The 15,823-nt window shown below is 48.4% G+C and overlaps 1 protein-coding gene across 2 annotated transcripts in view; it reads right to left on the bottom strand.

The window, feature by feature from the left end:
* Window positions 1-1,494: 1,494 nt before the first annotated feature.
* Window positions 1,495-15,823, bottom strand: part of tbc1d22b (TBC1 domain family, member 22B) — a 65,882-nt gene continuing 51,553 nt past the window's right edge. The window contains exons 11-13 of one of the 2 annotated variants that reach the window (XR_010324337.1): window positions 10,150-10,245; window positions 3,734-6,366; window positions 1,495-3,677 (exon numbers count right to left, since the gene is read on the bottom strand). Coding sequence is in view for 1 of the 2 variants with exons in the window: in XM_064300625.1 (XP_064156695.1) it covers window positions 6,238-6,366; window positions 10,150-10,245 (225 nt within the window). In the remaining variant the exon portion in view is untranslated. Of the gene's footprint in view, window positions 6,367-10,149; window positions 10,246-15,823 lie in introns of both variants that reach the window. The other variant, XM_064300625.1, reaches the window with a different exon arrangement.

Genomic DNA, 15,823 nt, shown 5'->3' with positions numbered 1-15,823 from the left:
TAAGAGTGCTTCATCAACCGTACTTGCTCAATGTAACAGCTCCAAAACTGGAAGTAATGACAGTTTCTTGATTGTAGAGGGGAAAACAAACAAACAAACAAACAAAAATAAATCAGCATAATGTCGAGAAACGAATACTCAATTGCACACTCGCGTTTTTAAAAAATGTAGGTCTGGCGACACGCTCCATTTAGTTCATCTGCTCCTGAAACGTGGATTGCTTTGAGATTTAAATTTTCTGTCAGCAAGCACTGTCACTGGAAAAAAAAATAAAAAGAGGAAGGAGACACTGCGCTCGTAGATTACATTCTGGGGGAAAACCTCACGAACCTTCGCCATGGGACGCCTCCGAAGGTTCCGTACCGATTTCTGAGGGCTCGTGGGGAGGGGGGGGGGACTGACGTACACGACTGAGCAGAACCCAAAAAAGGCATGCCACACGCCCAAGCCCCTGCTCAAGCCGCTCGCACAGTGGAACCCTGGGCCTGTGAGACCCCCGTACGTCCCCTTGATTATCCGTCTTAACCCTTTGAAGAGGAATTGTTTTTTGTTGTTGCGATGTTGACTTCTAAATTCTAAGTCAGTGTGTTCTAGAACTCCGCTGCTTTCAGTTACCAGCGGTGACTGTTACATCAGCATTAGAATGCTCAGTTAAGAAGAACATTCTAATCGCGTATTTGTGACCTCACAGCTCAAAGGGGGGCTTGGGTCCATTCATGTTTTCTACCTCTCATTCCCATTGTTAAAAAAAGTCTATAAAAGCTATAAATTCATTTAAGCCGCACTACTCTCAACTGAGCCGACAGGACCTTATATATTAATTAAAATACCCACTAATTACTCTGCTGACAGCAACACATAAGAGTTGTCCTATGATTAACAAGCTCTCCTATATGCACAGCAAAAATCAAATTCCGTACAATATTGACTGCGATTTAGTCCACTAATCATAATTTCTGCTCCTACCACAAAAAAAAAATAACCAACTCAACTTTTTTAATTTGTTAACCTAAACAATGGACAAAATGCAAGATTTCTCTGACATAATTGTCAACCAATACAAACAGTAAATCGCTCACTGCTTTGGCAATCACTGTCACAGTATTTTTTTTTCCGGAATCTTTTTAAATTAGTGTAGATAGGGATGCTGTTATTGCATTTCCCTCCTCCATAAGGATTCTGTTAAAACAGCAATTATAAACCCTGAAAAAAAAAATGTAAAAAAAGACCTTCATGAACATCGCCCCCTGAAACGAAAATGATAATAACACACAACATTTCCAACCTGCTGCTTGTTAAATGTTATTAGTGCCATTACTGCATTTTGGAAAACAAAAAAAAAAAAGGCAAAATGAAATTTCCCGGGGAAAAAAAATTCACCATTACTGCAGAAATGAGAAAGTTAATTGCGACATGACACTGCCCAGCTCCCCCAACATTTTCGCAAGTCGCTCGAAGCATGTAAAGGAATATAAAATGCCATGGATAAAAAAAAAACTACTGGCAGTTAAACCTGGCCTCAAAGCCTCAGACAAGGACAGCACTGTTCAGCCATTTCTTCCCCAGCCTGAAAAAAGCCTGTTTCAAATGGCTATCGCAAACAGTGGAAACAGAGACAGAGTGGGCCCAGGTGAAATATGGCACTGAGATGCCTGAATATTAGCACAGAACAGCTGGTCCTTCTACCCTCCATCAATACTGATGACTACAAGGCTAATTTCTGTTTTATGCTTTTAAAAAGAAAAAACTATTAAAACTGGCAGTAAAGCACCTCTTCGAACGCACGTTATTCGCTTAACATTACGAATAAAGAGCTTTAACTGACTTTTTTGACTTGGGTAATGCGGTCATTTTGAACTCACTCTAAAGGGTGAAAAGCATAACGGAAGTCCAAGTATCACCTTTGTCGACTGAATTACTTGGAAGACCAAAAAGGTTCCCCAAAAATGCACACAAGGAGCAAAGGCTAGTGTCAGAGTTTGTCCAAATTATTCTTCACCCACAGCAGGCCCAAGGGGGGTGGGGGGAGGGGGGCTAAGTTCATGCCCGGCTAGTCTCCTAGAGAAACAATCTGAGTTTTGAATTTGACAAAAAAAAAAAAAAAAAAATCAGAAAGTATGAACCAAGGCAATCAGGCAAATACAAAGGAAGATGTATTCATATTGAATTCAACACGTGGCTGGTTATTTCGCCCATGAGCTAACCCTTGTAAATATTAAATCTTGTCACTGTCGGCAGGTGCGATTGCTGAATTGTTAAATGAAAGACAAGCAAAACCGCTACAATACCTACTGTAGCAAATGATAAAATGCACCGACTCAATGTTTTCCGCTCAAAAAAAAAAAAAAAACGTCAGAACTTCCAAGTGAGAGAACGCGTACACAGGATATTTCCCTCCGGAGGAAACAGGAAATATTTGCAAATTTCCTTATCTGTAATCACGTGGCTAGAGAATCAAAGGACCAGGCCTGCTGTCACCATTACAGTACATTTGTTGGTGCTACTGAATTCCACTTTACAGATTTGAAAAGGCGTATTTAATTTGGGTCTGAATGAGTTAAACGAGGCTTTTGCCGCATTTCAGTGGTGGTGGTTTTCAGTGTTCATGTTGTCTGTTGGGAGGTGCAGTGTACAAGAGCAGGAGTCAGTAGCATAGCAGAAAGTAACGAGAGAGGGTGCAGAGGTGTACGCTGTACGTATGTACCTATTTTGAACTCTAATCATGTTCCATCTTTGTTTATTTAAACACCAAAGTTCAAGGCTTTGCTCCTAATTCCACACATAACGTAGCACGTGCTGATTATCAGCTACAACAGAAATATCAAAAGCTTCGTTTTTTAACAGTTGGGAAACAGTTTTGCATTGGTCCATTAGGGTCCATTAATGGGACCCATTTCGTTCTCAGGAAGTGGTCAACAAAACCTAGTCAGGGCATCACTGTCTAGAACGTACCATAAACGCCCACACTTCTTCCATGAATTACAAAGCAATTTAACATTGTAAATTGACCAAGACCAAGGCTAGGTGCATGCGGTTATAGGGGACTGTGTCATGTGACTGAAGAGGCCAATGACGTGGGAACTGGCTGGACCAATGAGGGCAAATACCAGGCCTGCCCAACCCTGTTCCCATCTAGTAGGTTTTAATTTCAACCCTAATTTGGAACACCTCATTGTACTATTTAGCAGCTCAATGAGATCTCTAGCTGTTGAATGAGGAGTGATTTGTTAGGGTTGGGAGTGAAAACCTATAGGATGGTAGATCTCCAGGAACAGGGTTGGACATCCTAGACCTATTCTCATCAGGGCAGGCTTGGGTTCAAGTTTCACACAAGCAGATGCAAGTTGGAAACGTTCCACACCGACTGAGACTACTTACAGAAGTGAGGCTTCACAGGAGTGACTGAGACTTCCTACAAAAGTGAGGCTTCACAGGGTGTCAGAGATTTTGTACAGAAGTGAGACTTCACAGGAGTGACTGGGACTTCCTACAGAAGTAAAGCTTCACAGGAGAGTGACTGAGACTTCCTACAGAAGTGAAGCTTCACAGGAGAGTGACTGAGACTTCCTACAGATGTGAGGCTTCACAGGAGAGTGACTGAGACTTCCTACAGAACTGAGGCCTCACATGAGAGTGACTGAGACTTCCTACAGAAGTGAAGCTTCACAGGAGAGTGACTGAGACTTCCTACAGATGTGAGGCTTCACAGGAGAGTGACAGACTTCCTACAGACGTGAGGCTTCACAGGAGAGTGACTGAGACTTCCTACAGATGTGAGGCTTCACAGGAGAGTGACTGAGACTTCCTACAGAAGCGAGGCTTCAGAGTGGAATGACTGAGACTTCCTACAGAAGTTCTGCAGAAGTCCTCTCCAATCTCGGCGTACCAGGGCCACCCTCTCAAGAGGGATGGGTTCTGAACAGAGCACCACGTGGAGCTTTCTGCGCTCGCGGTAAACATGCTGTTTTTTTTCTGGTTCGCTGAGGGATCGCGACTGCGTGCTGCAGGTTGTTTCCAAGGGGAAAAAAAATTAAATTAAACCCAACACACCACCGTCTAATGCCCACAGCCCACTATATCTGCAGCTTCACATTTCTCACAAGCAAAAGAAAAAAAAAGGGACCACTTGCAATTAGTGCCAATTCAGCCTCCTCTGTCATGGACCAGAAATTAATTTTTCCCCACTGAATTGCATTAATTTAAACTGCTCTGTAGCATTGTCGAACTCCCTCTCTCTCTCTCAGATATATATATATATATATATATATATATATGCACGCGCACACACACAGTGAACACCATAATATTTGGGACAAAGCCATATTTTTTTCTTGATTTAGCTCTGTACTCCATAATTTTACAATTGTAATAAAACAATTCATACAGTATGTGGTTAAAGTGTGGATTCTCGGCTTTTATTAAACAGTATTCTAATAAATTTCACCATACAGAAATAACAGCCCTTTTTATACATAGCTCTCCCCATTTCAGGGCATCATAATGTTTGGGACAAATGGCTTCACAGGGGTTTCTGATTAGTCAGACGTGTTCAATTGCTTTTTTATGAAATCTTGATAAAACCTGAGAACTTACACTTTAAGAACATATTAATCGTTTCATTACAAATGTAAAATTAAGGAGTACAGAGCTAAATCAAGAAAAAATATGGCTTTGTTACAAACATTATGGCACTCACTGTATATATACATAAATGCCTACACATATATTTCAATTTTAATAGCTAATATTAATTATCTAATATTATTACACATATTATAAGGAAAATAAAGGTAAAAAAATAAAAATCATTAGAAGTTAACCCCAAAGCAAAATAATATATATATTTTTAAACTCTGAAAGTGTCTCTTGCAAGGGCACGTGATAGGACCCCACGCAGAGAGGGTACCTTTTTTCAAAATGGCGGAGATGGCGGATACATTCACACACTGAGTCACAGGCCAGTGGGCTGAGACAGGGCAGACGCAGTGCAGTCTGGGATGGAGGAGGTCTACAGTAGGAGGTCGCAGCTGCGCTTCCTGCTCATCCTCAAGTACAGACACCCCCCTCCCCCCCCCGCCCCCCCGGCCATCCCGCCATAGCCACGCCCTGTTCCCGTCGGAGGGAAGAGGGACCCCAGCCACGCCCCTCTCCCGACCGCTGTGGTAGGAAGGTCTCGCGGCAGCAGAAACACAAACGCCAGCGAAGGAACACAGAAACACGGAAAGTGGAGTGTGACAAAATGGCCGCCGCGTGGCAGGGCAGACTCGGAGCGAGCGGAGTATCCCTGGAGATGACATCACCACGCCTGAAAACGTCCTTCAGCTCCAAGCAAAGAACGCAAGTCTCGTATTTTCACTTTCGACCAAACGAGTCTATTTTGAGTTTCCTTCTCGGTTCGTCTTTCCTCCGGTCACGTGAGGTCTTCGCGGTGTCCCACGGTCGAAAAAAGCACCGACTGATTAGCAAGTTTTGGGGGGGCTTCCAGAACGCACCACGCGTGGAGACGCCATGGCGACGGAAGCCACGGGCTTCGTGGAGCCCCTTTGCTCTTGTGCGGCGAAACACTGATTGGTCGAAGCGGGCGAGTCGATGGCGGAGCGCGACCTGCGCTCATTAAGGGGGTCCGTGGGACCGTGGTCCCGCGTCTCCTGGGCGGCTGACCGTGGAAAGACCGCCTTCGATTTCTCCCGACTCTGACTGTAACAGACAAGCTGGCTGAGGTTCAAGACTGTGGGCCTCTATGAGAAATAAACTTCAGCTCCTCCAGGGGGGGATTGGTCACTCACACTTTTTTTTTATTTTATTCCTGACAATGAACCAATGAGAGGGGAGGAGTGGATAAAATGGGGGCCGGGGGGTCCACCGTGCTCTCTGTGAGGTCCTCCTTTTTTGCCTGTGGGTCTGCCGGTGTGTTTTTGTCCACACCCGCACGCTCACGTGTGTACGCATCACGCACGCGTGCACCCGCACACTCACGTGTGTACGCATCACGCACGCGTGCACCCGCACGCTCACGTGTACGCATCACGCACGCGTGCACCCGCACGCTCACGTGTGTACGCATCACGCACGCGTGCACACGAGTTGATTCAGCAACAGGAAGGAGAATCCGTTTCACAGCAGAGCACGTTTTGTGAGTGGGTTTTTTTTTTCGTTTTTTTTGTGTCCGTGGGTGTGTCAGTCTCGAGGGTCCGGGCGGCCTGATTGGCGGTCGGCCTGATTGGCGGGCGGCCTGGCCTATCTCCGGTAGTGATTGGGCGCGTCGGCAAACATGTACTTGAGCCTGTAGGCCTCGGCGAGCAGCAGTCCGACTTCCTCGTTGCCCCAGTGGATTGTGGGAAGGTTCTGCAAGAGCATGAGCAGGCCCTGGGGGGGGGGGGGGGGGAGGGAAACACAGTGACAGTGACACGGTCTGCCTGGGGTTACTCACAGGAAAGGAAAAGTGGGTTCGACTCTACGGGACGGGAGCTTGCTGGTCTAAAAAGAGAACATTCACACATTTGAGCATTTTAAGTATAAACTGAAGCCATTTTAAAAATGCACTCAGTTGTGTAATCATATGTGATTATGAATTGCTAGGTTTTCATCAAATTTTATGATATCTTCACTCAATTCATTCTAATGTATATAATAATGCTCTAGTAGCTTATTGTATGTAATTTATAATTATGATTTTGTGCTGTATGTGTGTGTGTTTAAAAAGCCCATCTAGGGACAAGCATCGGAAATTAGAATATAATTGCTGTGATACATTGCATTGGATATTGTTTGACAATAATCTATGTTTAAATGTATCTGTCCCTATCAAATAAATAAATAAATAAATAAATAAATAAAACAAGCCTGAAAAGAGAAAGAGGCTGCAAGAGAAATGCTAGAAAACAGAGGGAACGATGGAGAGGGAGAGGGAGAGGGAGAGAGAGAAAGAGCAAGAAAAGCATAAAGACAGAAAGGTAGAAGGAGAGGGAGAGACGGAGGGCGATATGGGGGGGGGAGGCTGTAAGGAGGAGGGAACTTCTTGACAAGGGAAGAAAAAAACAGATGAAAAACTGCAAATGCTTTTAAAGACTATCAATGTTCCCCACAGTCCCGCGATACATCTTAGCCTGCCGTAACCTGACAGACATGGAACAAGAGCCGGAACAAGAGAGAGGGAGAGAGGGAGAGAGGGAGAGGGCGAGAAGGACAGAGTGGGATAGAATGAGAGAGGGAGAGGGAGAGGAGGAGAGAGAGGGAGAGAGGGAGAGGGCGAGAAGGATAGAGAGGGAGAGTGAGAGGAGAGAAAAGAAGAGAATGAGAGAGGGAGAGTGAGAGAAGGAGAGAGGGAGAGGGAGAGAAGGAGAGAGTGGGATAGAATGAGAGCGGGAGAGGGAGAGAAGGAGAGAGAGGGAGACTGAGAGAAGAGAGAAGAAGAGAATGAGAGAGGGAGAGGGAGAGAAGGAGAGAGGGACAGAGTGAGAGATAAGCAGGAGAGGAGGAGATAGAGATAGAGGGAGATCAGAGAGGGATATAAGGAAAGGGTGATAGAGGGATAGGAGAGAGAGAGAAAGAGGAAAAAGAGGGTGAGAGGGAGAGTGAGAGGAAAGAGGGATAGAGGGAGAGGAGAGAGTGATAGAGGGATAAAGGGATAGAGTAATATGACAGTGGGATAGAGGGACAGAAGGATACAGGGAGACGACAGAGGAAGAGGAGGAGAGAGGGATACAGGGAGATGACAGAGAGAAAGGAGAAGAGAGACATACAGGGAGATGAGAGAGGGAGAGGAGACAGGGATAGAGGGAGACATGAGAGAGGGAGAAGAGGAAAGAGGTGCTCTGTGTAGCCAGGAGATAAGCCTCAGGGACACAGGAACGGGGGGGGGGGGGCAGAATGCAAAGCCATGAAAGAGTGAAGAAGAGTAAAAGCAAACAATAAGAGTTTCTCATTTTCTACCCAGCCGACTGTGAAGACTCTGCGGGGTGTGAAATCTGGTTACTGAGCGCCTCTTAAACTGGAGAAGCAATTATTCCAATCGCAGAGAGGAGATCAGACAGACAGCACATAAACACACAACATCCACATTAAGACAACAAAATGCACACATAACACACACATTTACACTCATCCAGGCATCCAATGCAGCACATAAACACACAACATCCACATTAAGACAACACAAACATCCACATAACACACACATTTAAACTCATCCAGTGCTGTACACAAACACACACACACACAGACACACAATGTAAGCATACTCAGACCATCCGAATACTCTCAACACACAACACACAACGTCCACATTAATGCAATGCAAATGCCCACATAACACACACACATTTACACTCATCCAGTGCTGTACACAAACACACAATATAAGCACATCCAGACCATCTCAACACACAACAAGCAACACACAACACACATGCATTCAGAGCACAGGTGTCTGACTCCAGTCCTGGAGGGCTGCAGTGTCTGCTGGTTTTTGGGGTGTGTCTCAGCACCAGTGGTTAACTTAAGTCATTGATTGGCTAAGAGATCCACACGCCTTGTTCTCAAGGCCTTAACTGGCAGCTGATGGAAAAGAAACACAGAAATCTGCAGACACTGCGGCCCCCTGGGTATTCAGTTTTGACACTCCGGATTTAGACCAGTGAAGACGTACACAGCATATGCTCACATGCAGACACACTCCAAAGATTAGGCGCTTAGGGAGTGCTGCGGGTTCACACGCCTACCCACACACACACACACACACACACACACACACACACACACACAGACGCACACACCTACCCACACACAAACACAGACAGCCACACACACACGCACCTACCCACACACACACACACACACACACACACACACACACCTACCCACACACAAACACAGACAGCCACACACACACGCACCTACCCACACACACACACAGACAGACGCACACACACGCCTACCCACACACACACACACACACACACACACACACACACACACAGACACGCACACACACACACCAAACACACACACACCTACCCACACACAAACACAGACAGCCACACACACACGCACCTACCCACACACACACACACACACACCTACCCACACACAAACACAGACAGCCACACACACGCACCTACCCACACACACACACAGACAGACGCACACACACGCCTACCCACACACACACACACACAGACGCGCACACATAAACACACCACACACACACACACACACACACACACACAGACGCGCACACATAAACACACCACACACACACACACACACAGACGTGCACACACACACACACACACCACACACACACACACACACAAGCACGCCTGCACGCACACACACACATCAACCCACACACAAACACAGACAGACATGCACACACCACCTACCCACACACAAACACAGACAGACACACACACCACCTACCCACACACAAACACAGACAGACACACACACACACCTACCCACACACAGACATCAAACTCACTAACGAACACACACACACACACACACACACATGTGCGCGTGTGTAACGCCTGATTTTAGTTGTGTGTGTGCTCGATGTTGGCAGTTGAGGGGAGCAGACTGAAAGGATTCCTACACAGCTGCATGTTCCAACGGGCTCATTTATTATCAATATCGATCATATAAGCCGCGTCTCACAGCAATATAGCCATCTCCGATCATACACGGAGAAGAGCCTCTGGACAGAAGCACTGTGATGTCACCTTTGAGAGCTGAGATATTAATGCACAGGCATGTAATGTTAGGCTGTCATCTATCAACACCTTCTCAACTCCCACCCCACTACAGGAGCATCAGTGACTGCAGCAAGCGGCTCATACATATGCATATAATAACCAAAGCCACTTAAGGTGTGAGGTCACACATATGAGATTAGAATGCTCTTAACTGTGACATTCTAATGCTGATGTCACAATCAGTGCTGGTGACTGAAAGCAGCGGAGTTCTAGAACACTGAGTCAGAAAATTTAAAAAAAACTTCCTCTTCAAAGGGATAAATGGGAGTTCCCATCAACTGACTGTTACACACACACACACACGCGCGCACACACACACACACACACGCACAAACACACACATGCACGCACACACACACATCTGATGAGGGCACAGAGGGCGAGCTCTTGGTACCTGAAAGTCCACCATGGAGAGGATCTCCTTTCGCCACTCGATGAGGAACGCAGCGCAGACGTACAGGTGGAAGTGGGAGAACCCCTCAGCCTCTGCCTGAGGAGAGAGAGGAGTGAACACACACGTACGTACACACGCACACACACTCACACGTACGTACGTACGTACACACACACACACACACACACACACACGCACGTTCTGCACTCCACCAAGATTACTCTTCTAAACACTCAATAAGGAGGTAGTCCGGCACTGCAACTCCAGTCAGCCCTTCACTCTCAGAAAGAAGGGATGTAAAGGACAGAGAGGCAGTGTTACTAAAATCAAAGACATACCACCGTCACACCTGCATCATGCCCACCTCTCCAGCTCTCTGCCTACATTCCCCCTCTCCCATCTCTCTCTCTCTCTCTCTCTCCCATCTCCCTCCCTCTCTCCCATCTCTCTCTCTCTCTCTCCTCCTCTCCTCTCCGTTCCCGTCCTCCGGGCTCAGGGCAGGGCGTTTAGACACTGCAGGGGAACGGCGCTATAAATAGCCAGGTTTCCCTCAGAGCGGAGCGGAGCTCAGCATCACCCGACAGCACAGGCGTCTGGCAGACGCCCGTATCCACGGCGACTCACAGCGAGCAGCGCGTGAATCGGGGTTAAGAGCAGCAGTAACCCTGCAGACGGGAGGTAACCGCCCTGAGAGGCCGCGGATGAGGAAGCCTGGGACCGACTGTGAACTAGTTAAGCCTGTTAGGGACAACACAAGAAAAACCTGTCCCTTAAGTGAGGCTGCATGAGAAGTTTTTGGGTTTGTGCATGCATGCGTGTGTGTGTGTGGGTTTGTGTGCGTTTGCATGCTTCCGTATGTGCATGTGTGTGTGTGTGTGTGTGTGTGTGTGTGTGTGTGTGTGCATGCTAGCTTGTGTGTGTTAGTGAGTGAGAGAGAAAGAGAGTGTGCATGACTGAGTGTGTTCGTGCGTGCTTGTGAGTGTGCATGTGAATGTGCGTGTGTGTGCACGGGTGTGCTTGTGTGCACGCATGTGTGTGCGTGTGTGTGTGTGTGCATGTGTGTGTGTGTGCGTTTGAGTGGCGTGGGGTCCCTCTGGGACACGCCGGGTTAACAGACTGCAAATAAGTCGTAGACGCTTTATCGCTGAAACACAGAGGGGAACATCTCTGCCTCCTTTGTGCCCCCCCCCCTCTCTCTCTCTCTCTCTCTCTCTCTCTCTCGCTCGCCCCGCCACGTCCCGGGCTTTTTGAGGAGGCTAATTGATCGGGACCCCTTTGTGTCTCAGGCCTGACACCGCAATTAGCGGGGAAACGGCGGTGAAAGAACGCCAGAGAGAGAGAGCGAGAGAGAGAGAGAGAGAGAGAGAGAGAGAGAGAGAGAGAGAGAGAGAGAGAGAGAGAGAGAGAAAGAGAGAGAGAGAGAGAGAGAGAGAGAGAGGAGAGAGAGGGAGGGAGGGAGAGAGAGAGAGAGAGAGAGAGAGAGAGAGAGAGAGAGAGAGAGAGAGAGAGAGAGAGACCGGAAGGTTCCGCGAGCGCAGCTCGGAATGCAGATTCCAAAAACAAAAGCATCTGAGTCCGAGGTCTCCCCCGTCAAAATACCCGCCCTCGTCCCGAACCGCGGAGCCGCCAACGCACCGCGGCGCCCGTCCGATGACCGGAGACGCTCGCGCGACCGAACGGACGGAGCGATAGCATCGGGGCTACGATCACAGCAGATAGGGGGCGAGCGACACAAAGATGCCGCTATCGGCGAACGAGCTCGCGTTCGGGCGGGGGGGGGGGACACCGTCTCCACCGGCATGGACGGATCGAAAGGGGTCAGGGGTCAAACAGCCCAGGGATTAACCTTCCGAACGGACGCCGGGCTCTCACGCAATCTCTCCCGCTCTCGTTTACGTACTACAATCGCTCCCCCCCCCTCCTCCCCCCACAAAACCATGTAACCCCATGTAGCACCACGCTCTACGCCAGGACGCCCATTCCGCTTTTGTCTCCGGGTGTTTATTTACTGTGCCGGGGTAGTGCTGTGCCGATTCGGGCTCGGTAAACATTACGTCCCCGCCCCCCCGCCCCCCGCCCCACCTCTGCCTGCCACACGCTATGTAATTATCATTAGAATCAGCGCGTGTGGAATATTATAATAATAATCGTTAATCCATCAATCCGGAGGATGCCTTTCAGCGGCATGCTGGGTTCGCTCTGGCAATAATTACCAGACTTTAGTTAATAATGTGTAAATATTTACAGCCCTTCGAACCCGGCGCTCTCAATGGCGAGCAGAGCTCTGAACTCCTGGCAGCTGACGGGGGGCAGGGGGGGGACAAACGATGCTCCCGCTTTCCCATGATCCCCTGGGGCAGGGCCGGTGAGATCAGCCAATCACAAGGCCAGGGTTTGAGGGGTGGAGTAGCCACTGGTCACTAATAAACACCTGGTGGAGGGGACCTATCACAAGCCCTGGGGTGAGTTAGGTCGGGGGTGGGGGGGGGAGGGAGACAGGAGACAGGCAGACAGGAATGGATTTCTGGGGGGGGGGTAATCTGTGAGCACAGCCTGCTGGTTTCTGACATGATCGCTGGCCCTGTGGCACCTGGGATGACAGGATGACACCTGTCACACTGCGAGAACATGTGTGTGTGTGTGTGTGTGTGTGTGAGTGAGTGAGTGTGTATATGTGTATGTGTGTGCGTATGTATAAGTGTGTATATGCGTGTGTGTGAGTGTGTGTATGTGTATGTGAGTGTGTGTGTGAGTTTGTGCGTATGTATAAGTGTGTATATGAGTGTGTGTGTGTGTGTATGTGAGTGTGTGTGTGTGTGAGTGTGTGTGTGAGTTTGTGCGTATGTATAAGTGTGTATATGCGTGTGTGTGTGTGAGTATGTGTATGTGAGTGTGTGTGTGAGTTTGTGCGTATGTATAAGTGTGTATATGCGTGTGTGTGTGAGTGTGTGTATGTGAGTGTGTGTGTGAGTTTGTGTGTATGTATAAGTGAGTATATGCGTGTGTGTGTGGGTAGGGGGAGGCCCATGTGAGTGTGGGAGGAATCCAGACTGCAGAGAGGCTGTAATCTGCTAGGTGAAGTGTGGATTCAGCAGCGCTGATAAGGCTGTGTGTAATCTGGGTGCAGTGTGGATTCAGCAGCGCTGATAAGGCTGTGTGTAATCTGGGTGCAGTGTGGATTCAGCAGCGCTGATAAGGCTGTGTGTAATCTGGTGTGCCCACAGTGTGATTCAGCAGCGCTGATAAGGCTGTGTGTAATCTGGGTGCAGTGTGGATTCAGCAGCGCTGATAAGGCTGTGTGTAATCTGGGTGCAGTGTGGATTCAGCAGCGCTGATAAGGCTGTGTGTAATCTGGGTGCAGTGTGGATTCAGCAGCGCTGATAAGGCTGTGTGTAATCTGGGTGCAGTGTGGATTCAGCAGCGCTGATAAGGCTGTGTGTAATCTGGGTGCAGTGTGGATTCAGCAGCGCTGATAAGGCTGTGTGTAATCTGGGTGCAGTGTGGATTCAGCAGCGCTGATAAGGCTGTGTGTAATCTGGGTGCAGTGTGGATTCAGCAGCGCTGATAAGGCTGTGTGTAATCTGGGTGCAGTGTGGATTCAGCAGCGCTGATAAGGCTGTGTGTAATCTGGGTGCAGTGTGGATTCAGCAGCGCTGATAAGGCTGTGTGTAATCTGGGTGCAGTGTGGATTCAGCAGCGCTGATAAGGCTGTGTGTAATCTGGGTGCAGTGTGGATTCAGCAGCGCTGATAAGGCTGTGTGTAATCTGGGTGCAGTGTGGATTCAGCAGCGCTGATAAGGCTGTGTGTAATCTGGGTGCAGTGTGGATTCAGCAGCGCTGATAAGGCTGTGTGTAATCTGGGTGCAGTGTGGATTCAGCAGCGCTGATAAGGCTGTGTGTAATCTGGGTGCAGTGTGGATTCAGCAGCGCTGATAAGGCTGTGTGTAATCTGGGTGCAGTGTGGATTCAGCAGCGCTGATAAGGCTGTGTGTAATCTGGGTGCAGTGTGGATTCAGCAGCGCTGATAAGGCTGTGTGTAATCTGGGTGCAGTGTGGATTCAGCAGCGCTGATAAGGCTGTGTGTAATCTGGGTGCAGTGTGGATTCAGCAGCGCTGATAAGGCTGTGTGTAATCTGGGTGCAGTGTGGATTCAGCAGCGCTGATAAGGCTGTGTGTAATCTGGGTGCAGTGTGGATTCAGCAGCGCTGATAAGGCTGTGTGTAATCTGGGTGCAGTGTGGATTCAGCAGCGCTGATAAGGCTGTGTGTAATCTGGGTGCAGTGTGGATTCAGCAGCGCTGATAAGGCTGTGTGTAATCTGGGTGCAGTGTGGATTCAGCAGCGCTGATAAGGCTGTGTGTAATCTGGGTGCAGTGTGGATTCAGCAGCGCTGATAAGGCTGTGTGTAATCTGGGTGCAGTGTGGATTCAGCAGCGCTGATAAGGCTGTGTGTAATCTGGGTGCAGTGTGGATTCAGCAGCGCTGATAAGGCTGTGTGTAATCTGGGTGCAGTGTGGATTCAGCAGCGCTGATAAGGCTGTGTGTAATCTGGGTGCAGTGTGGATTCAGCAGCGCTGATAAGGCTGTGTGTAATCTGGGTGCAGTGTGGATTCAGCAGCGCACTGATAAGGCTGTGTGTAATCTGGGTGCAGTGTGGATTCAGCAGCGCTGATAAGGCTGTGTGTAATCTGGGTGCAGTGTGGATTCAGCAGCGCTGATAAGGCTGTGTGTAATCTGGGTGCAGTGTGGATTCAGCAGCGCTGATAAGGCTGTGTGTAATCTGGGTGCAGTGTGGATTCAGCAGCGCTGATAAGGCTGTGTGTAATCTGGGTGCAGTGTGGATTCAGCAGCGCTGATAAGGCTGTGTGTAATCTGGGTGCAGTGTGGATTCAGCAGCGCTGATAAGGCTGTGTGTAATCTGGGTGCAGTGTGGATTCAGCAGCGCTGATAAGGCTGTGTGTAATCTGGGTGCAGTGTGGATTCAGCAGCGCTGATAAGGCTGTGTGTAATCTGGGTGCAGTGTGGATTCAGCAGCGCTGATAAGGCTGTGTGTAATCTGGGTGCAGTGTGGATTCAGCAGCGCTGATAAGGCTGTGTGTAATCTGGTGCAGTGTGGATTCAGCAGCGCTGATAAGGCTGTGTGTAATCTGGGTGCAGTGTGGATTCAGCAGCGCTGATAAGGCTGTGTGTAATCTGGGTGCAGTGTGGATTCAGCAGCGCTGATAAGGCTGTGCTAATGGTGCTGTGTTTAATAAGCACTGAAAGTCCATTATGGGGAATGCAATGACCCCCCCTCCTCCTATTTAAAAATTGGATCTAACTGCCAAATCTCAAACTGGTCCTCTAATTTGGACTATCTTACCATTTCACCTCTCTGTCCTTTCCCCTTGCTTCCACACGTCCTTGTTGTCATACAAACCAAGACATAAAAAAAGCAACACTTGGAGTGAATCGAATGACAAAACAGGGCTATTTTCCTTGTTGCTTACATGTAATTAATTGCTGACACATTGACCTTCTTAATACAGACGCAGCTGCAACAGTTTGACAGTGTTGAGGGAGCTGCAATTGGCTTCACACAGAGAATGCGCATGTGTGAGCATGCCCAGCGTGTGCTGCTGAACGCTGGGATCAGCTTCAGCAATGCTGGGATCAGCTTCAGCAGATCAGTTTCA

Source organism: Anguilla rostrata, chromosome 11 (assembly GCF_018555375.3).
Source record: "Anguilla rostrata isolate EN2019 chromosome 11, ASM1855537v3, whole genome shotgun sequence".
Lineage (NCBI taxonomy): Eukaryota > Metazoa > Chordata > Actinopteri > Anguilliformes > Anguillidae > Anguilla > Anguilla rostrata.
This window is presented reverse-complemented; position numbering and strand designations above follow the sequence as displayed.